This window comes from Glycine max, chromosome 10, assembly GCF_000004515.6.
Source record: "Glycine max cultivar Williams 82 chromosome 10, Glycine_max_v4.0, whole genome shotgun sequence".
NCBI classification, from domain to species: domain Eukaryota; kingdom Viridiplantae; phylum Streptophyta; class Magnoliopsida; order Fabales; family Fabaceae; genus Glycine; species Glycine max.
Window position 1 is genome coordinate 46,523,165 of NC_038246.2, and position 22,548 is coordinate 46,545,712.

At 33.9% G+C, this 22,548-nt stretch overlaps 2 protein-coding genes across 5 annotated transcripts; one reads left to right on the forward strand and one right to left on the reverse strand.

Moving 5' to 3' along the window:
* Window positions 1-1,739: 1,739 nt before the first annotated feature.
* Window positions 1,740-4,107, reverse strand: LOC100788253 (tubulin beta-1 chain). Its single transcript, XM_003536419.5, has 3 exons — window positions 3,587-4,107; window positions 2,772-3,041; window positions 1,740-2,665 (listed from the first exon to the last, which is right to left on the reverse strand). Exons 1-3 carry the CDS (start codon window positions 3,978-3,980, stop codon window positions 1,983-1,985), a joined length of 1,347 nt encoding a protein of 448 aa, XP_003536467.1. The 5' UTR covers window positions 3,981-4,107; the 3' UTR covers window positions 1,740-1,982.
* Window positions 4,108-17,018: 12,911 nt separating this feature from the next.
* Window positions 17,019-21,951, forward strand: LOC102664068 (proteoglycan 4). 4 transcript variants are annotated; one of them, XM_006589477.2, is made up of 6 exons: window positions 17,019-19,357; window positions 19,515-19,616; window positions 19,782-19,920; window positions 20,415-20,506; window positions 20,662-20,692; window positions 21,530-21,951. In XM_006589477.2, exons 1-6 carry the CDS (start codon window positions 17,120-17,122, stop codon window positions 21,574-21,576), a joined length of 2,649 nt encoding a protein of 882 aa, XP_006589540.1. In that variant the 5' UTR covers window positions 17,019-17,119; the 3' UTR covers window positions 21,577-21,951. The 4 variants fall into 4 exon arrangements, 3 of the variants coding, with proteins under 3 accessions (XP_006589540.1, XP_006589541.1, XP_006589542.1); XM_006589478.2 differs by having other exon boundaries at window positions 21,533-21,951; XM_006589479.4 differs by having other exon boundaries at window positions 21,428-21,566.
* Window positions 21,952-22,548: the final 597 nt, after the last annotated feature.

Sequence of the window (22,548 nt, forward strand, 5' to 3'; positions counted from 1 at the left end):
TTTACTGAACAAGAGGTTGCATCTTTTAATATAACAACTCATTTGTTTTTGAGAAAATATTTTCTATTTTTTATTTTACTTTTAATTACAAAGCCGTCACATTGCTTTCAGATTATTTCGTGTTTTTAAATATTTGTACAAGAAACAATCAATTTTTTTTTTGTATTCTGAGTTTCATATAAAAATATTTAAAAACGAAAAATAAGTTAAAAATAAAGTGAAAATTTTATAAATAAAAAATAAAAGCAGAAAATAAAAACAAAGTAAAAAGACCCTAACCTCAACATAGTAAACTTGATATTCCTTTTCACTTTTAATTGACAAATTTGTCAATAATTCCTGAGCTACGCAAGGATTGGAGAAATATTTCACTTATGCTTTGATTGATTATTTATTGTTTTTGGTATTGAATTTTCTGGTTTTAACTGCTACTATTAAGAGATCATTTGTAACGGTTAAAAATAAGCTCAAAAATAATATGGAAGATGAATTTTTAATTGATTGTTTGATAACAGGTCGTTGAAATATTTGATACATATTTTGTATTATTGAAGACTTTTGGTATATAAAAGAATGACTTACAGAACTTAACATATAACATAGATAAATAATATGATATACTTTTTAACTAGTATGATTTAATTAATATTTGTTATTAATCTTGTTTCGACCTCTCGTTTAATTTATTTCTGAATCCAGCTTGTTGTCGTCGGGACAATGTAAACAAGGGAATTAAGCACTGGAACAACCTTGTCAGAATTCTAGTTATTACCAAACATAACTTCGTGGGCCTCTGAACTAGCTATAGGCAAAATGTACCGGGTCAGGAATTAGAATTAGAATGTTTACAATCACAATCACGGGCACTCAAACTCCGTAGTGGAATTTATATTTTGTTTTTTAAAAAAGAACTCCATGATTTTATTTTATTTTTTTGCTGAGTCTCCATGATAGAGATTAGAGAATGCTATATTCTGACTATATTAAGCAAAAAATTATATTCTGTCCAAAAAATATATATATTCTGACTACACTACATATATATATATATATATATATATATATATATATATATATATATATATATATTCTGGAAGTTTCAGTCCGTGCAAGCATTAACACAGTAGCAAACAACAAATATACACGTCATAACGGGTTGTTATTTTATTATAAGAAACATATTATTTTATTATTTTTTACACATGAAATTGGAGATAGTAAATGATTAAGTTAAATGATCATTTTTTTTTTTAAAATATTAATTTTATTAGAAATGTTACAGGAAGAATTTAAATTCACAACCTCTTCTTTGTTTCTTTCTCCCTTCTTCTATCACTTTATATCTCTTAGTTAAATGTAAAATAGGTAAATATTTAATCATGCTTGATAAAAACTCGTAAATTTTTATTTTAGCTTTTATGGGGTTTATCTTGGACGATATGGAAAGCAAACCACAATCACAACTAAAATAAGAAATTTTAAGGATCAATTAGCTTTTGGGGGAATTCCTAGTGTTATCCAAACAGTTGTGTTAAACTTCACTATTATTTTAAGGATTAATTTTTCAAGTAAAGCAACATAATTATGTTATCCAAATACATAACAAACATCCATGTTTGGCATTGCCAATTCACGCACCACCCTTAAAAAACGATTGAAAAACCATCTAAAACTGGGAATCCAAACAAGTTGTGGTGCAAGGATCAAACCCCTTGACATGAAGAATGATATCCAAATAGTTAATAAGAATATATCAACTACGTTTCAATCAGAGGGCACCATGTTAACAATAATGAAAACAAGCAGAAAAATAAAATCCCTAAACACTACGAAATCCAGCCACGAAGACAGACACAGAGTGCCCCAAAACAATCCAAAATCCCGAAAAAGATATTCAGGTCAAGGGATGAAAAAAACACAACATTAACAGAGTATCACAACAAAACACAAACAAGAACACCCTGCAAATCACTACTATTGTTTTAAACCTCATCTTCCTGAGGTTCTTCCTCATCTTCATACTCATAGCCCTCATCATCAGCAGTTGCATCTTGGTATTGCTGGTACTCGGACACAAGGTCATTCATGTTGCTCTCAGCTTCAGTAAACTCCATTTCATCCATACCTTCTCCAGTGTACCAATGCAAGAAGGCCTTTCTGCGGAACATAGCTGTGAATTGCTCACTCACCCTCCTGAACATTTCTTGAATAGAGGTAGAGTTGCCAATGAAGGTTGATGCCATTTTCAAACCAGTTGGAGGGATATCACAGACAGTGGATTTCACATTGTTGGGGATCCATTCCACAAAGTATGATGAGTTCTTGTTCTGAACATTGATCATCTGTTCGTCAACCTCCTTTGTGCTCATCTTACCACGGAACATCGCAGAAGCTGTCAAGTATCGACCATGGCGAGGATCAGCTGCACACATCATGTTCTTAGCATCCCACATTTGTTGGGTCAATTCGGGTACAGTAAGAGCTCTGTACTGTTGGGAACCACGAGATGTGAGTGGGGCAAAACCCACCATGAAAAAGTGCAGACGAGGGAAGGGAATGAGATTCACAGCAAGTTTGCGAAGATCTGAGTTGAGTTGCCCAGGGAAACGAAGACAACATGTCACACCACTCATGGTGGCTGAAATTAGATGGTTCAGATCCCCAACTGTTTAAGAAACAACAACAAAATCACAATGTCAGTAAGCAAATCAAAGAGGTGAAAGAGCAGCACAAGCAAAGATATAATAGAAGAATTGGTGAGATGAACTCACAGCTTGGAGTGGTGAGCTTAAGCGTGCGGAAGCAGATGTCATAGAGAGCTTCGTTATCCAAAACCATGCATTCATCTGCATTCTCAACGAGCTGGTGCACTGATAGGGTTGCATTGTAAGGCTCAACAACAGTGTCAGAAACCTTAGGGGATGGGAACACAGAGAATGTGAGCATCATTCGGTCAGGGTATTCTTCCCTGATCTTTGAGATCAACAGTGTTCCCATTCCAGAACCAGTTCCACCACCGAGAGAGTGGCAAACCTGAAACCCTGAAACTCACGCAAACTTTTTTTAGAACCCTAATTACTTAGCAATTACCAATAAAAAAACATCGGAGCACAAAAATTTCAGTATTACACACAAACTCGAGGAATTGGTTCAATTCAACCATTCTTAACTCATGGTTCAAGCATGTCTTCACACAAATCACAAATTAAAAACTAACGAACACCATAGATAATAGCATACACACCTAACCATTTCCGCTAATTTTCTTTTCAGCAAATACAAAACAGCGGAAAACAACGCTAACAACGTCTCACAAAACTTGGGCAATTAATTAACTGTAAACATTACTACACTTCAAAACCAGCAAAATCCACCGAGTGATTTTCCAGATCAAGACTTATCCTACAAACACTCTAGCTTAACTGCTTCGTTGCAACAGTACAAGTTAAACACCACAGAGACCATCGATTCCCACTCAACCATACAAACAACTCTTATAACACTAACAAACAAACTCAAATCGAAACAACAAGCGCTGAAACGCAAGAACCCTAAAAATAGCGCAGGGAGTTAGAGTAAGTTATACCTTGAAGGCAGTCACAGTTTTCTGCCTCCTTCCTGACAACGTCGAGAACGGAGTCAATCAACTCAGCGCCTTCGGTGTAGTGACCTTTGGCCCAGTTGTTTCCGGCGCCGGACTGTCCAAAGACGAAGTTATCTGGCCGGAAAATCTGACCGTAGGGACCAGATCTGACGCTGTCCATGGTCCCTGGCTCCAGATCCATGAGCACCGCCCTAGGCACGAACCTTCCGCAACTCGCTTCATTGTAGTAGACGTTGACTCGCTCGAGTTGCAACTCGTTGTCCCCTTGGTACCTCCCCGTTGAATCGATCCCGTGCTCCGCGCACACCACCTCCCAGAACTTGGCTCCGATCTGGTTCCCGCATTGCCCTCCCTGGATGTGAAGAATCTCACGCATCTTCGTTCGAGTTCGAGAAAGAAAACCACACGAAGAGGAAGAAGAAGAGTGAGTGAGTGAGAGAAGCGCAAAAAGTGATTGTGAAACGTGAACCCGGAAGAAACCCTTGTCTGTGAAAAGAAGGAGCGAGAAGAAGAGTGGTTTTATAGGACGGAGTCGTAACGCCGTTATGTGGGGCTGAGCAGTTAACGGGGGGATTTGACGGAGCCGTTGGATTTAAGGGGGAATTTAAAATTTGAAAAGCGACGGTAATTTTTTAATCTTCTATGGGCGGTTTTTCTACTGCGGTAAGGTTTTGTTGTTCTTAGTATTTCTTGGCGTTGGATGGGATTTGAAATGGACACGTGGCGGGGTGGGATTTTGTGATATTCGGGCCGTTAATGCGTTGGGGGATGTGCCTTGCCTGCTCTGACACGCTTCGGTTAGCGACTGCAGGTTTCTAAAACGGAACCGTACGCTCTTGGTTGGCGCGTGATTATGACGCGCGTTGTGCATGTGGGAGCATGAAAAGCTGGCAACAGTGGCACGTGATTGCGGGGCTGGATCATGTGATTTGCACTTGTTCTAATTCTGTCTAGTCTAGGAAAAGCATTTTGTTTATGCTTACTTGTGGATGGGAGCAGATTTGCTCTGTCACTGCTTCTTCACCTTCAAGGGTTGACTGGTTTATTTATCCCTAATAAGAAATTAGTATTTTTCTTTTATCGTTTAAATTGGAATTGATTACTTGGTGATGAAGGGAACAATCTTTTTCGCTTTCAAAATGTTGTGACTTTTCTGCACAATCACAAAAATAATTTCTACTTGAATACCAAGTTTTTGTGTAGTACTATGGTGTATCATGTATGTTGTGTCTAGTTGTATCAATCAATGATAGTTTTCTTTGCGTTTTCATGTACAATTCTGTTAGGAAAAAGATGTTATCTCATGGAAACTTGTCATAAGAATAGCTGTTATTTTAGAAGTGGTTATTGTAGCGGTTATCGTAATGGGATTGCAGTTATTATACATATTTGATAAACCTTTAAATATCAAGAGGCACTAAATAAAACGTAGAACATTCAGGCTTAAATTTGTTATTTCCTTACTTCCTCTTAGAGATTGTCCTTAGTCTCGAATTTAAGGGAACCACCGCTAACAATTGGTCCAACCTGCCACTCTTCAATGGCGGACACCGAACTTTCCACCGCCTGTGTGGATCGTCTTGAGGCCGCCATGACCAAACTCGCTGCAATCCAAACTTCCACTACTGCAGCCCAAACTTCCATTGCTTCCAAACTTGATGACATTCTTCGGATACTGAATATCATAGTACCCAGACAACCCTCTCCATCTTCTGCCTTTGCGAAGTCACCACCTATGCCGCCTTTGCTTCCCAAGGTAACCAACCCATCTTCTTCCTCTGCTAAACCACCACCAACAGCAAAAACCATACTGTTTCCACCAACAGTAGAAACCACGTTGCCTCCCCTTCCCATGACAACTTTTCACCTTCCCGTTAACAAGCACCACACACTTTCCTCCGACCCCTTCCCAGCTGCCAGTAACCGGTCCCACACAAAGCCATTCAGTCGCAACATCCTTCTCTTCGACATTCGTTTCTCCCTTTCTATTGTGTGTGCTGCCACGGTCAGGAACACAAATCTCAACCATCCCTTCCTTCTCCTCCTCTTCACCATTCTCTTCGCTGCCAAAGGGCTCTGTCTCCGCAATCATCTTCAGGCACTGATTCTTACACCCATTTTCATTTGGGATCCAGGTTCTGTTTTCTGCACCCAACACCTTGAGGACAAGGTGTTTTTGATGGGTTAGGGAATGCTAGGAAGAAGATGCTCTGCCATGGAAACTTGTCATAGGGGTAGTTGTCATTCTAGAAGTAGTTATTATGGTGGTTATTGTAGCGGTTATCATAGTGGGAGTGCGATTATTATAGTGGGATTGCGGTTATTATACATATTTGATAGACCTTTAAATATCAAGAGGCACTAAATAAAACGTAGAACATTCAGGCTTAAGTTTTCTATTTCCTTTCTTTCTCTTGAAGATTGCCCTTAGTCTCGAACTCAAGGGAACCACTGCTAACAATTAAATGTTAGGAAGAAGATGCTCTGTCATGGAAACTTGCCATAGGGGTAGTTGTCATTCTAGAAGTAGTTATTGTGGTGGTTATTGTAGTGGTTATTGTAGCGGTTATTATAGTGGGATTGCGGTTATTATACATATTTTATAGGTCTTTACATATCAAGAAGCACTAAATAAAACGTAGAACATTCAGGCTTAAGTTTGTTATTTCTTTTTTTCCTCTTGAAGAATGTCCTTAGTCTCAAACTTAAGAGAACCACTGATAACCCTACCCGAATATATCATTCAAACTTCTCGTGGAATTAATATTCAAATTACTATAATATGTTGGCAATGGGCAATCAATGGTTGATGTCAATTTCTTTTTTCGGTCCACTCATGAACAGTAACACTAGCATGATCTTTCATGTTAATTTAGAGGGGGGACATTTGACACATTGTTGGCTGCTTAATTGGTTACATATTTAACAGCTCAAAAATTAAAGAGATAAAGTTAAGCTTATTACATAAAAGCCCGTATCTTTATTACTTTAAAACATATTTTTAGAATTTACCCACAAACAAGTTTTCAACATGTTCTTAGCGGAGTTTTTATATATAAGTTTAATTATCATGCATGACTTCGAAAATAGTTATTTGTTAGAAATGTCATTAATTTTATTATGAATAAATGGTGTATACAATTTATCAAAAAATTAATATTTTTTTTAAAAACACACCAATGATTATTTTCAACCGGTTGACGGTGTGCAATTTTTGTACACTGCATAGAAATTAAATTTTTTTTATATTAGCACATCTCGAGATTTCTTAAAATTATACATGGTCTTTATTTTTTGGATAATAATGAGTGAAATATATTAGAATTATCAGTATAATGTATTTCAAATAATCACAGAGAGTCCGTTTATAAAAAAAAAAAAGAGAGATATCAAGGGAGATTTGCCGAAATGTTGAAAGATTTTATTATTATTATTATTTGTGATCTAAACTGAACCAAGCAAGATTTGGTTATCAAAACGACTACTGGTGTGTCGGGATTGTGAATTAATATTGATGCACCATTTCAACCAAAATGTACTTTCATGTCTGCTATATATCACTGTACTTGAATTTTGGATTAGCATTGCACATATTACAGACGCAAATTCTAAACTGATGACCATAATGGACCATATTTGGATATACATACTTTTATATAGTCCGTGCTGGCCTTGATTTCATCTCTATCATCAAAATGACAGTTAGTGTACTCAAAGTTCCACCAGGGTGTGCAGACGTTTCTTTCACTCTAGCCAAAGATTGATAGTGGACCCATTGAGAAAAAAAACCATAAAACATGTAGGGTCCTTTTCTCTTGGATATATAAGAATAGAAGCAAAGGAGTCATCCAACAGTAACATTGAGAGCAGATGTAGTGATCACAAAACCCTTCATGACAAAGTTACGACCTTTTTCATTATTTTATTTTAATGGATCCAATGCCCAACTACAAAATAATCATTGTAAGAGGAAGTTGGAGTGGTTTATGACTTTGTGCTACTAAATTGCTTAATTAAGTCTTCCTTGTTATGAATAGTTCTATAATTATCTTTGCCTGATGTACGTGAAAGCAAAGGCAATGACTGATGAGTGATGAGACATTAATTTGGGAATCTGGTTGCACTTTCTCATCAACAGGTAAGTGACATAATAACTTATTATATACATCGATCTATCTATATTTGTGCTGAACAAAAAAACATGCCACTATATATGCTGTAATAACAAGCAACGTTTGGACGTGAGTTTTCCAAGTATGAAATATTGGCAGTGTGTCTTAATTCCTAAATTCATTAAGTGAGTCAACAAAGGGTATCCAGTTTAACTTATGCACCAACTTACATTAATATTTTACTGGACTTGTATATAAATAAAAATAATTAGTTTTACATTAATTATTAAAATTAGTTTACATCATTTAATTTTATTATTCTTAAATAAAAAATAGGATTATTTTTAAAATAATATTTATTGGAACTTTATATTATTAATAAAAAATCATCGAATATACAATTATAAATAAATGAAAAATATTTTAAAAATAATATCATTAAATAAAATAAAATTAATTAAATTTATTTATATTTATATTCAACCTATAATATCACTTCTTTTTTCTTACATACTAGTCCAAAGGGAGTAAATTAAATTAAAATTAGACCGACTATAAACAAGTATCGATGCATTCATCGTTTGCAAACTACCAAAAGAAACCTATCATACCTCCCATCTTCATTTAATAAAATGAATCAATGAAAGAGGCAAATATTATGACATGGATACTTCTATTTTTATTTTATATTTTTACTTTTAAATTATAAAATTGTCACCTAAGTTGTTTCGTGCTTTCAAAGATTTATACAATAAACAAGAAGAGCTAAAAAAAATTGTTTTCCATGTTTCCTTTACAAATATCTGAAAATAGGAAACACGTACATTAGAAGCAATGTGGCATTTTTAATTAAAAATTCAAAACAAAACATTTTAAAAAATTAAATAGACCATTAGATACCAAATTCCTTATGAACTCGTAGCTCAGTATTGAAATACTTTTTTAATTTTCATGTTTGATTTAAGAAGGATTCCTAAAATATAAATACTTAAAAAGTAAAAGGACCAATATTATGTTAAAATCACACGATGAGTATTTGTTATGGTGAAATAGACCAAATCAATATTAAGGAAACTTTGAGGATTAGGGGTTTTCACAAGATGTGCTATTATTTGCTTAATTACCTTCGCTATTGTTCTGTATTGTTTTTCTTAGAAGAATCATTGTTATTTTTCAAGATAAATACATATGTTTTAACTGGCTTTATATTTACTATGTGATAACTATATTCAATTAAATCTTTTATGATTCGTGTTAATCCACTGAATCCTTAGAGGATTAAAGTAGAGGAGAAAAAATGAGTCAACCAAGTAGAGCCTGGGGCTATAAAAATTGATTCTAAATTAAAAGTAAATCTTTAAAGTTTATTTTCAATTGTATATTCTGGTTATGACATAATCTTTGGACCCTTTTATTTCAATATGTATTCGATTCATTTATATGTTCCTCTTGTTGGAACCTTGGCAGTAGTCATTTCTTATTCAAGCCTCATCTCATTTGCAGTGGCGACCACTCCTTGTCTTCATCCGTGCTGGAGATGTTACAACTATGTCAAATCGGATCCGTGTCAGAGATGTTACAACTATGTCAAATCTTTATCCTAAGGTACGTTATTATGTCGCTTTTGTTCATCAATATCATGCATCCCTTCTTTTATCATCACCAAAAATTACTTTTCGAAAACATTTGCCTCTTTCAGAATGTAAAATTTGGAAATTTCTTTTCAATACTTTTTATTTTATTTTATTTCAGTGTTGGGTTGCGGTGGTGTTGGTGTGCTTGTGTATATAGAAACTTGGTGAGGGCGTGAAGGTGTTGAGTTGTCGAGGCAAAGACGAAGGGTGCCTGGTGAGGGGTATTATTGTCTGTTAGGGTGTTTGGGGTACATGAAGCAAAATAGAAGGTGCAGGAAGTAATCACCTCAAGCAAAATATAAGACTTGGAAATTAATTACTAATTGGACTTCGGGTCCAAATATCACTAATGACCCAAAAGCTGTAATATCAAGACAATTAATTGCAAACAACATAATTAATTAGTGAAATAATAATAACAAAAATATTATGTAATTAGATTATTATAGTGTTTAGAAATTTTCACAACAGCCTTTAGGCTTCTCTTTTAAGTGAATTTCCGAGATCCAATTCACCTGATTTTTTTTTTAATAATAAAAAAAACTTCATAAGGTGAGTGTAAAAATCTTTAAAATCTAAATAAATTTTATTATTTTAACAATTTATTACTGCCAGACTAGGTAAAAAACCAAGCAAATAAATAAATGGGAAAAGGAGAATCCTTTGGATTTGCGTCGCCGCAAGCATTGCAGAGTGACAGCAGCGGCAGCTTGGCCTGAGGTTAGAGATGGTTAGCCAAAGGCAGCGACTCGCTCGGAAGCGATACAAATCGGAACACCCTGAGCTCTTTCCGAAGCCCAAGCCCACACCCCCCAAAGACCCCGACAAGAAGAAAAAGAAGAACAAAAACAGCGCTTTCAAGCGCAAGAGGCCCGAGCCCAAGCCCGGCTCCAGAAAAAGACACCTTCTCAGAGTCCCCGGCATGAAGCCCGGCGAGAGCTGTTTCATCTGCAAGGCCATGGACCACATCGCCAAGCTCTGCCCCGAAAAGGCCGAATGGGAAAAGAACAAGGTTTTCTATTCAGTATTCCCCACTCCAAATGTTAACCTTCGTTTTCGTGAACATCAATTAACATGATTGGTGGTGTCGTTTTCTGCAGATATGTTTGCGGTGTCGACGACGCGGTCATAGAGCTAAGAACTGCCCTGAGGTACTAGATGGCGCCAAGGATGCCAAGTATTGCTATAACTGTGGGGAAAATGGTCACGCTCTCACACAATGTCTGCACCCTCTTCAAGAAGGTTTGTTAATACTCAATATAAACTTACTTTTTTTTTTTATTGTTTTTTCGTCACATGTGTCTGAAATTGTGAAAACCGGATAAGTAAGATATGATATGGCTTTAACATTGTAAGTATTAGAGATTTCGATTGAAATTTGAAATCTATACGAAGCAGTTCCGTATAGATTTCTGGTTGTCCTCTAGGGCTTGTTACTTTACACTAAGGGGCCGTTTGAATAATCAACTTAGAGCATGTTTGGTTTGTAGTTGCAGAATTACGTTTGAGGTAAAAGTAATTTTGCCAATGGATCGGGACCCTTGTTTTTGTGATCATTTTGCTTTCATCCGTTGGATTTGCATTGAAAAACACGCGTTGTAGCATTTCCAACTGCAAATCAAACATGCACTTAAGGTCTTATTGAATAAGTACTTACACAAGCTGTTTTTTTAGTTGAAGGGGAAATAGGTACAGACGGTTAGGTTTTTATATAAGTGGTAAAAGCTATCTTAGAGAACTTAAAGGAGCTCAAAACAACTTATGCACATATCAAAAGCTATTTGCATAAGCTCTTCCAGACACTTGCACAAATGCTTGTGTCATAAGTTCAAATAGGCTGTAATTAAGGTCTTCCAGATGGGAACTAGATGGATAGATAATGGTATATACTAGAAGTTATAAAGTTTCACTATCTTTGTCTTTGACTCTAGTTGTGTAAGAATTGTCAAGAGATAAGTTGTTCACTAAATAACCTCAGCACCTTACAATTAAATGGTGATGTGATTAAATCTGTAGACCTGTTTCACAGATTATACGATATCTGTAACCGCAAATTTTTAATGTTTCTACATGTGCACTGATAACATGATTATGGAATGAAACATTTTGTCTTTGTCAGATGTCTTCTGTTTTAATTAATTATTTTCACAAATAATTACAAAATGTCACTTTGTTTTCATTTTGTTTCCTGTTATCAGTATCACATATTTGGATAGAAAATAGTAAAACATGATTTTGTTGTTTCACTGTCTATTCTATAAAAAGAAATAAAATGAAAATAAGGTGTTATTTTTTTGTAATTATTTGTTGAAGCAGGAAATAACAACATAGAATGTTTTCTCAAACTAAGCAAGCCATGAACATTTTCTGTATAATTAATAGGAGAAATGGATTTTTTTTATTTTGGTCCCCTAGTAAAATTCAATCATTAATTAAAACTGCCTTTTATGGCCATACATTCTGCAATGAATTGCAGCTGGTTAGATTATCTCCTTTTTGTGAATGAAATGCATGCAGTTTTCTGGCAAATCATGGGATTTAGCTTTAGTAAAGTATAAAAAATTAGAGTGCTTCAGTGCTCCTTAGTCAAGGTTCTAATAGTCTAGTAATAATTCTTGGTTGTTTTCTCTTTAGACAGAGGAAGAACACACAAGCACACATCATTATTGTCTCATATTCTGCATTTTCTGTGTTGCTTCAGTGTTCCTCAGTGAAGGCTCTTTCTGCTTTATTTTTACTACTGTGTAATTACTGTCTTCTCTGCTATATGTACAGTTGTAAATATACCTCCTAATGGTCAGGGATTTTATGGTCTGCCTTTGATAAAATCTCATCTTCTCAATTTATATTTTAATAGAGTGCTTATGTGTTCTTTAATGTATTTTCTGATGATATAAAGTGTGCCATCATTGAAGCAGGAGGGACAAAGTTTGCTGAGTGCTTTGTCTGTAATCAACGTGGACACTTGAGTAAAAACTGTCCTCAAAATACTCATGGCATTTATCCAAAGGTATTATTATTTCCTTTAGTGCCGCACCCTGTAAAATATATAATTATATTAGTTTAATCAACAAAACTTGTCCCCTGTCGGGCGTGTCTAATCTGATACAACTATTTATTTACACTAGGGTGGTTGCTGTAAAATATGTGGTGGTGTGACACATTTGGCAAAGGATTGCCCTGACAAAGGGAAGAGTGGATCTGTTGCTGCTAACAGGCCTGCTGATGGATGTAAGTTTTTTCGGAAAAAGATGAATGGATTTTCTACTTCTATATTACTGGTTTTGATATCAAGTGCTGCATTTTTTTTAATCTGCTTGGCATCCATGTTTCAATTATTAACTTCTCTAAAAATGGTTGATATTACTAGTCCTGTTTTGCTGCTATTTGGCGGCAGTTGATTCAATATACAATATTAATAATTTCTGACTGTAATGTAAACTAATTGCAAGTAGTGAAAGTGCACTAATTTTTTACCTTGGCCACCTTGGGATAAATTAGAACAGTTGCAATGCAACTGCGCCTCCACAATTAGTGATATTTTGGCTCTGAAATCTATTATCTATTATTCTATTATTTTGGTTCTAAAATAGATACTAACTAGTCCTGGGGGTTATCATGAAGTCGCTAACCAAACTGGATAAACTGTTCTCTTCATATCGGAGTTTGAGATTACAAAAGTTTGTTGGTGGTAAACTGTATGACTTTGCTTGGTTGCTTATCAGTCATCATCACAAATGTTAAAATCTATTCTTTATATATAGAATATTATGGGAAATGATTGTCAGTTGTGATAGGCTTGAAACTTGATTGTTATTAGGACATGGACAGTCCAGCCTTCTTCATTTTATTAGATGTTGATCTTCATTTATTTTATTTAATTAACTGTGCAATGTTCTTATTTAAAGTAATCACTAATCAGTGTCTTTGTTGCAATCCTTGTTTGAGATTTCGCCCATGAAGAGACATTGTAACAAAGGGGTAGTAATATGTGCGACTATTAGATGTCTGGCAGTGGGTTGAAGTATATCTAAAAAAAAACAAATTGTTCCTCATAGAAATTGAAAATGAACTCAAATTTTTGGAGTGATTTGTGTGCTCAGCCTGAGCACTTTCTGTGTGTCTCCAATTTAATGGCATTCAGCTATGATTTCTTCTGATAATTAGATTGCTAAGCATTGATAGTCACATGGAAGAAGGGTGCTTAAATCAAATATGGTTGATAAATATTCTTTCTTTCAGGGATGAGAATTGATGAGAGGCCCATGGGTCAGGTTACCAAATTTGTCAGCGGGGATGATATTGAGGATGACTTCATGACAGATGACATACATAGTGGAGACAAGAAAAAGCTAGCAAAGTCAACTGAAGACCCTGTAAAACCAAAGAAGAAGAAGGAGGGTCCTAAAGTTGTGAACTTTTAACTAAGGATAGTTACCTCTTAATGTATTGTGTGGATATTTGTTTCCACTCACCATTTCTTTCCTGTTCTATCCACAAGGCTATGGTAGACCCCTGAATCTCTTCCAGAATATGTAATCGCTCATGCAAAGTCTTGGGTTGCCTAAATGTTTGGAGAATTGATTGACATGAAAACAAGGACTATCGTGTCTCATCGCTGATCATGAATTCTACAGTGAGTTGTAAAAGGTTACTGAAAATGTAACAATATTTTTTTGGTACAATTACTAGTTTATTAGTTGTCTTTACTTTGATGATCGACTTTCGGTGCAATATTGTTCACTACTAACCTGATTTTAATATATTTTTTATTTCTTATTTGGAAGGCATTGGTTTCTCCACTAGTAAAAATTTCAGAGTAAAATTTAAAAATAGAATAGTAGGACTAAAAATGCAAGGGCGCATCCATGAGGCATGCAGGAAATAAAAATTTGGTACGTTTTAGAATAAGTGGTGTTTTAAGCACCACATTCACATCAAAACTGTTTTTTAATTCAAAATAATGATTTTTGTTTCACTATAAAATTGTTATTTTTGTTTTACTAAATTAGAAGAGAACAAGTGCAATGACCAATTTTTTTTTTTTTTGTCAATGTGATATTTGTTTGACAAAAAATGAAATTACCATTGACCCTTAAATAACTTGTATTAATTCATAAAATAAACTTGAGAGTCTATATAGGAGTTATAAACTTTAAGTTGGTTGGGTGATAAAAAGATAAGGAAAAGAGGGAAAGAAAAACCGTGGTTATGATTCCTCCTCCCTAACAAAAAAAAAAAGTAACATAAAAAATATTGAGAGTTCATATGTTTTTAGTTAAAAGAATAATTGAGCTTAGTTGGAAAATTAACCAATAACAGTCACTAAAGTTAAATTTTTGTAATTCATGTTTTTTTACTTTCTATTTCAAATTACATAAGAGAGAAATGATTTTTTTTAGAGAAAAAAAGTATTTATGTTCATTTAACTTTATTTTAATAATTTTTGTAATAAATTAGATTAATTCCTGATGTAATTTCATTATTCAATTACTGCAATGTAATATTATTATCAAAAACTACTATTTTTTCTTGATTCATAGAAAAGCATAACAAATAAATCAATGTTAAATAAATACATAACTTATAAAAAAACAGATATATAAAATTAATTGAATTCAATTATATTTAAATTAATAATATTCAATTATTTTTCACAAATATTAAATTAATTTGTTAATTCCAAAACAAGTTACATTTGTTTCATAGGTTTATATTCTACTAAAATATCTACTCACTTTTATTTTTTTCAGTTGGTGTTATAAAAAAATTCAGTTGGCTTTTAAAAAAAAAATTCTAATAAAATGTACTGCCGAGTACCGAACATGTATATTAGCTTATGATAGATTGTTTTAATTTGTTGGTACATAGAGATTGTTTTAATTTAACTAATAATATTTATTTTAAATACTTCAAACTTCAAAATATCTATTTTAAAAAAAAGTACTTCAAAATATAATTGCAGTAAAAATTCCATACATTCAATGTCTTGAAATCCTATGTACAAAAGAAGAGATATTTGTAGTGTTTATCGTGTAATCCTAAAATTAGTACTATATTAGATAGCATCCGTATGATTCCTGGGATCGCACAGGTAAATTTGGAGGGATTTTCTTTTACATTATATAAAAAATATATATTAACAATTTCATTAAATTTTATATTATTAATAAATAAATAAAATCAATTCACATGTCTATAATATATAGCTTATTTATTTATTAGAAATAACAAAAGATAATTAAATGTGATCAATACAACTATAAAATAAATTTTGACAATATTACTCTCTCAAAGATAAAAAAGTATGTTTAAACAAATGAAACTAATGACAAAACTCAAATGAAAATTGTAATAATTTTTTTATACAAAAAACTAAGATTATTTAATTATAATCTGTTTTATGGAGATAATTAATTTATTTCTATAAAAAATAATAAAAACAGAATTAAGTGAATAAATGAAAAAAATATAAATTTAATAACACTTACTTGAATGATTGAAAGTCAGTACAATAAGTACTTAGTATGTGTGTCTGGACATTATGTGTGAGGTAATAATAAATAAATGTAATTTAAAAAAAATTAATTGATAACTTAAAAAGAAAAATAATAAAATATAATTTTGTAAAAGTTAATTTGACATTACAACATTTTAGTTTTGCCTCTCATATTCGATTAACATCTAACCGTGCATTATGTGTGGGGCGACACTTTTTATTATTATAAAAAATAATTTAATAATAAATAAATATAAATATAATTATATTAAATTTAATTTGACATTACAATATTTTAGTTTAGCTTCTCATGTTCAATTAACTTCTAAGTATATTTTTTCTTCAAACAAAACAAAGCATGATCATTCTTGAAGGATAACAACTATTTTACAAATAGTTCGCCGAACTTGAAAATCTTGATTCTATTAGAACTAAATTCAAGAATTTGAAATGCAAATTAAAGAATAATAAACAAATAAATTTTTAATTCATAAAATGCATAATTAATTAATTAAAATAATTATAATCATTACAAAAAAATGTAAACCAAACACCATGGCTTGGTATTAGACCACATAGCAACTCCTTATTTATTATTCTCTTTATTAAATGCAATGAAATTTATTTGTATTTATTTTATTTTTTCAATTAAATGCAATAAATTCTATTTATATTTATTTTTTTCTTCTCTCTTAAATGTAATCAATTGCATTTTCATTTGTTTTATTCATATTAACGAATCATAACAAATTTTTAATTGACTAATTTATGTAGATATTAGATAAAAATTAGAATTTTAAATAAAAGAAAATTGATGCAGAAAAGTCAAGTTTAATTAATGTTGACAAATAAAAGGATTACATTAACATGAAAAAAAAGGAAAGATTAAAATTGTACCTAGAGACATAAATAGACTATAAAGATTAAAATTACACAAATAATACATATTATATAATACATAATATATATAATGTATTATTACATGCAATATTGGTTGATTGTAAAAATGAATTGAAAATATTTTTTTATTGTAATTTTAAATTTTAAAAAAAGAGTGAGACCTATTGTCAGCAAACATATTTTATATACTATATTGAGATTAATTAATATTAATTGATACAGTCAAAGTGCATCCTTAAATTCATGTCGTAGAAAAAGTACTTAAATTCGTGTAAAAAGAAAAAGAGTCAAACCCCGCATTAAACCCTAATTTACGTGATTTGCATTAGCCAAGGAGCTTGGCCGCATAGGTGGCCGTGGCCATTGCAATATGCAGAGCGAGTTCTCCGATGCGAAGAAGCACAGAGAGGAGGAAAACCCTCAAACACTCGCTTCCCCGGAACATGGCACTGAGAAGAAGAAGAAGAAGAAGAGAAAGAGAAAGAAGATAACCGAGGAATCAAATGAGCAGCCCCAGGTTGAGGTATGCCCTAAACCCTTTGCAGACTCATTAGTCTCGATTGTTCCACAAGAGGAAAATGCTGAAACATCTACGCAGAACCCTAACCCACCCCCCCGGAAAAAGAAGAAGAAGAATAGTGTTCAAGGTGCAGAGCAAGTTCAAACACTTGATCCTTCGATCCTCTTAGGCGTGGAACCTGATGTTACGAAGGAAGAAGGGGCACAACAAGCTTCAGACCTGCCAGCTGAAACAATTACGCAAAACCGTGCCCCAACCCCCAAGAAAAACAAGAAGGATGTGCAAGGTGCACAACAGCAACTTCCGATATGTGACCCTTCAAATCCGACAGGTGTGGAACCCAATTTTGCGAAGGAAGAAGCAACACAACAAGGTGATGCAAATGAAACTGCGGTCCCTGGAATAAATGAAGAACGCCCTGGACCTGATTCAATGCCTCTGGAAGACACTCCCCGGAAAAAGAAGTCCGCAGGGAAAAAGAAGAATGTGCTTATTAAGCCCCACGGGGCTAAACTTGAACTAGAATCAAAGGAGTCCAATAATACAGAGCACCCTCAACAATGCTCCTCAGACTCAGAACTGAAAATGAAGATGAAAAAAGGGGCAGAAGCCAATGCTGAGAACTCTGCACTGTGCCCTAAACCTGAATTGGCGCTCCCAAATGACAAATCAATCCCTATTGATTCAGTAGTGAACAAAAGGACAGTACCAACTGAAGCTAAGGTGGAAGATCCTCAAGCGTGTTCTAAACCCAAGTTAGCATCCTCAATAGACTTGCCAGCTCCAACAAACCCAGAAAAGAAAAAAGAGGCAGAACCTATCCAAAACCCTGAAGCACGTGTTGAACCCCCTCAACCTCAATCTTGCCCTGCATCATGTGCAGAGTCTCCGGGTAATCCAGCAATTCCAATTGATCAGAGCAGAAGAAAACAAAAAAGCAAGAGGGGAAAAGAAAAAATAATAATGTGCTCAGAAGAGAAGGTGGAGAACCAAGGGAGCTCATTGCATATGGACATAACCCTCAACCAGGTTCCAGACCAGGTCCAACAAGGCCAAACAACCCCAATAAGCCTACAACCAGCATCCCTGACAGACCATACAATCCCGGTGCATCCAGCAACCCCAATAGACCCAGAACAGACGATGAAGAAGAAAAAGAAGAAGCAAAGGAAGAATGCGCTGGAGTGGGAAGAGCTTAATGATAATAAAAATTGTACAGAGCTGCCAGAAATCTCAATTCAGACATCTCCATGCCTTATAGAAGCATCCCCAATAGACCCAGCAATTCCAATGGGCTCTTGCCTTACAATCCCAATATGTCCAGCAATCTCAGCAGACCCCGAACAGGAGATGTCAAAGAAAAAGAAGAAAAGGAAGAGTGTGCTTAAAAGTGAAGCAGCAGAACCCAATGAACATAACAAGCTGCCTGAAGCTGCTCCGCCCGATGCCCCTGTTCAGAAATCTATATACCATATAGATGCACCCTCAATCGACCCAATAATCCCAATGGGCCCATCTCCCCCTGTAGACACAGAAACCCCAATAGACCAAGGTCAGGAGATGACCAAGAAAAAGAGGAAGAAGAAAAAGAGGATTGTGATCATAACTGAAGGGACAGAAACCAACGAACACGGTGTCAAGCCATCTGAAACCCCAGTTGAAAGATTTACATATCCTACAGTAGCAACCTCAATAGACCCAAAAATTCCAGTCCTAGCTCCCCCAATAGACACAGCAACCCCAATAAACCAAAGTCAGAAGACTGGCAAGAAAAAGAGGAAGATGAGTGCCCTTATAAGCAAAGGGGCAGAACCCAATGAACATGATGACAAGCCAGCTGGAACTCCTGTTCAGAGATCTATACATTCTATAGCAGAACCCTCAATAGACCCAACTATTCCAACAAGCCAAGCTCCCCCAGTAGACCCAGCAACCCTGGTAGACCCAGAACCGATGACCAAGAAAAAGAGGAAGAAAAGGAACAGTGCACTAAAAAATGAAGGGTTAGAATCTGAGAAACACAATGCTGATCCAACTGCAGAAACCCCAGTTCAAAAAACTGAAGGATCCACAACTGAAAATTTTAAGGTAATTAGCAAGATCCATAGATTTATTTGTATTATATGTTGCTGTGATCTGTAAAAATCGTTAGCAGTTCCTCAGGAACAGTGTTTTTCTGTTTTTTGAGATTGATACAAATAGAATTTGCCCATAGTAGTGTATAAATGGTAATTGGTATTTCCAGGGCAGATGCAATGCCGGGCCAGCAGGTAAAACCCCAGTTCAGAGAACTGACAGTCTCAGAGTGACTAAATCTCCCTTTAAACATCATGGTGAAAGTTCCTTGGTATGTAGTGACATTTACTTATTTAGTCTCAGCAGTGTATTGTATGTTTCTCTAGCCTGGGATAATCATACAGTTCCCAAAGAATGTTTTTTCCTCTGTTTGGAATAATATGATTAGAGTTATAGCTCATTTTAGTATATATATATTATAACTTTGTATGTCCAGAGATGCCGGGCATGCCGACAGCCTGGTCACAGATTCCAACAATGCCAGAGGCTGAAATGTCTTTCCAGGGATGAGGAAGTTTGCTTCTTTTGTGGGGAAATTGGACATTCACTTGGAAAGTGCAATGTGTCTCAAGCAGGTATGCTAAAATTTTAATGCTTTTCATAAAATGCTTGTATTTTTAATTTTCAATTTTTAATATGAGAATTGTGTCAAAACTGTATGAAGCATGGAAATTGTTAATTTTACAGTATTTTTTTTATTGAAATTCACATAACAGCAATGCATGTGGTTTCTAATCTTATTAGTCATAAACATCCAAGCTTGCTTAAATAAACATGGTACATATTATTATAGGTAATTGGTGAGATCTGATCCTAGTGATAGATATTTTTATTTTGCTCCATTAGCTCAGATATTTAGCCATTCTCTTAGATGCCTTATTGAAGATGTTTAGAATTTGGCATAACACAACTAAGGAATATTCATTATATCTTTGGACTTGGAATCTGCTTGCCCATGCGTTTTATCTGTTACAACATAATCTTCACAAATCGGTGTAATGTAACTGGCTTCACTTTACTTTCTTTCATCTGCTATCTTATGATTCAAATTGTTTCGTTGGTAATGCAGGGGGAGGAAGGTTTGCTAAGTGCTTACTCTGTTATGAACATGGACACTTCAGCTATAACTGCCCTCAAAATGGTCATGGAATTGATCCAAAGGTGTTTTTTTCTATTATTTTGATTTTAGAGAATTGTCACATTGGTTTTTATTTTTTCCTGGAACCTTTGTAAATGTATGAATATTTTTGATTCGTTATCCAACTTTTCCTAAGTCATGATAATTCTAATCTTTCCATACAATTTATATTCCTTAGGTGCTTGAGGACAATGGAGCTATCAATAGAAGTAAGTCTTTCTACAAGAAACTCGATCTAATTTCCTTTTTCATTGTTGTTTATGATATTATTTGTATATCATGTATATCTATGATGTTTTCAAAATAAACTGGAGTTTCCTAACCTTATTTTAAGATATATATATATATATATATATATATATATATATATATATATATATATATATATATATATATATATATATTTTAGGTCTTGAAACATCTTGAAAGGGATAATTGATTTGGTTAAGTTAGAGGTTCATATTTTCGGATTGTGCATAAGCCTTCCAATTGGGATGTACATTGCATCATTTTTGCAAAATAAGCATCTACGTGGATGTTATTAAGAACTAAGAACCTGTTATTTATTTATAGAATATCCGGGAAAAAATTTAGGTGGAAATGGATAATACATCTGCCTTGCTTGTGTTTATCTAACAAATTGTAATCTGTCATCAGTCCAAGTGTAAGTGTTCTTAGTTGATGTGACATATTTTTTATTCAAGGTTTAGTCCATTGACAGATGTATGAAGGAGGCTTTTGTTCATGAATTTTAAATTTTTGGACTTTAGACACATGTTCAAACATGGTGTATAATTCTCTCTCAGAAACTGCTGCCTCTTGTGCAGAAATGGAAAATAAATTCCAATTTCATATTCTCTGCTTTGGATGTAATTTTGTACAACTGATTCATGGTGTCTATTTCCTTCAATCCTGAATAATCTATTTATAATTCCCCTATTCAGGTGTCTTCTGCCATTAGTTTCTTCTGATCTATCTTGCAATGCAAGTAAGCATGAAAGGATAATAATAGTTATGTCTGACAACTCTCGTTCCATTATCTGTAGCAGCAGTGGAAAGCTCAAAGAGAGCTCTTGCGAGGTTTAATATGTGAGCATGGATAGTCTTTCGGATGACTCCAAGTCAATTTACACTAGTTTTGATGATTTTATATCATGTCTGGTAGGCATGGTGTCCCAATTTTTTCATTTTTTTTTTAATTTCAAATTCTCTTATGTAACATAAACGGTAATATTATTTCAGACCTTATTGGGTTTTCGAATCCATTTTTGTATTACTTTTCTACGTTGAGATTAGCTAGGGTGGCGTGCAATGAATTTTTTGGGCAACGAGGTAGAATTAAGATAGTGGAGTAATAAGTTAAACACGAGAAATGGCCCCCAAATTTCTGAATTCAGTTGATGATAATTGTTGAGACAATTTGGTTGCAGTCCCTCGGAATATAGAATGGATTGCCTCTCTTGAGTAATGATGTGTGAACTTTATTTACGATTTTTTCATCATTATTTTTAAGGTAGGCGGTAAAATTTTTGGGAAGTACTAATTTGGCAATAGTTGACCGCAAGCAGTTACTGAAAATGTTCTGGGCTTAAATATGAAAAAAAAGATACTAATTACTGCAATAGTTTACCGCGTGCAATTATATAAAAAAAAAATACTTATATTATTTTACGAATCAGCGAAGTATCAATACAGGTAGGGAGTAATTAAAAACTTGGTGACCAGCATACAATCTAGACATTGTAACTAGCACTTTTTTATTTTCATTTTCCAATAACTTTAGTATTATTTCTATATTATAACAGTTTTTTTTAATATCATGGTATTAGAAAAATATATAAGTTGCAAACATGGTATTATCTTTATATGCTTAAAATTCTCTTATAGTATATGCAGGCATCGATTTTTTTTTATATTAATTTTAATTAAATTTATATTATATTTAAAGCCTAAATATTTGTTTGTGTTTAGAAATGTCATTTTTTTAGTCATGTATTTTTTTCCTATAATTTTTTTTAATTTAGTTTCAATAAATATATTTTTTTTCATTTTGTCCTTTGATGAT

Bases quoted from the DNA above. Each gene is read 5' to 3' on its own strand.
- LOC102664068 (XM_006589477.2), top strand. From the start codon at position 17,120: ATGCAGAGCGAGTTCTCCGATGCGAAGAAGCACAGAGAGGAGGAAAAC. The intron at 19,358-19,514 runs GTAATTAGCAAG...TGGTATTTCCAG, and splicing joins CCACAACTGAAAATTTTAAG to GGCAGATGCAATGCCGGGCC. The intron at 20,507-20,661 runs GTGTTTTTTTCT...TATATTCCTTAG, and splicing joins GTCATGGAATTGATCCAAAG to GTGCTTGAGGACAATGGAGC.
- LOC100788253 (XM_003536419.5), bottom strand. From the start codon at position 3,980: ATGCGTGAGATTCTTCACATCCAGGGAGGGCAATGCGGGAACCAGATC. The intron at 3,042-3,586 runs GTATAACTTACT...CGTGAGTTTCAG, and splicing joins AAACTGTGACTGCCTTCAAG to GGTTTCAGGTTTGCCACTCT. The intron at 2,666-2,771 runs GTGAGTTCATCT...TTTCTTAAACAG, and splicing joins TAAGCTCACCACTCCAAGCT to TTGGGGATCTGAACCATCTA.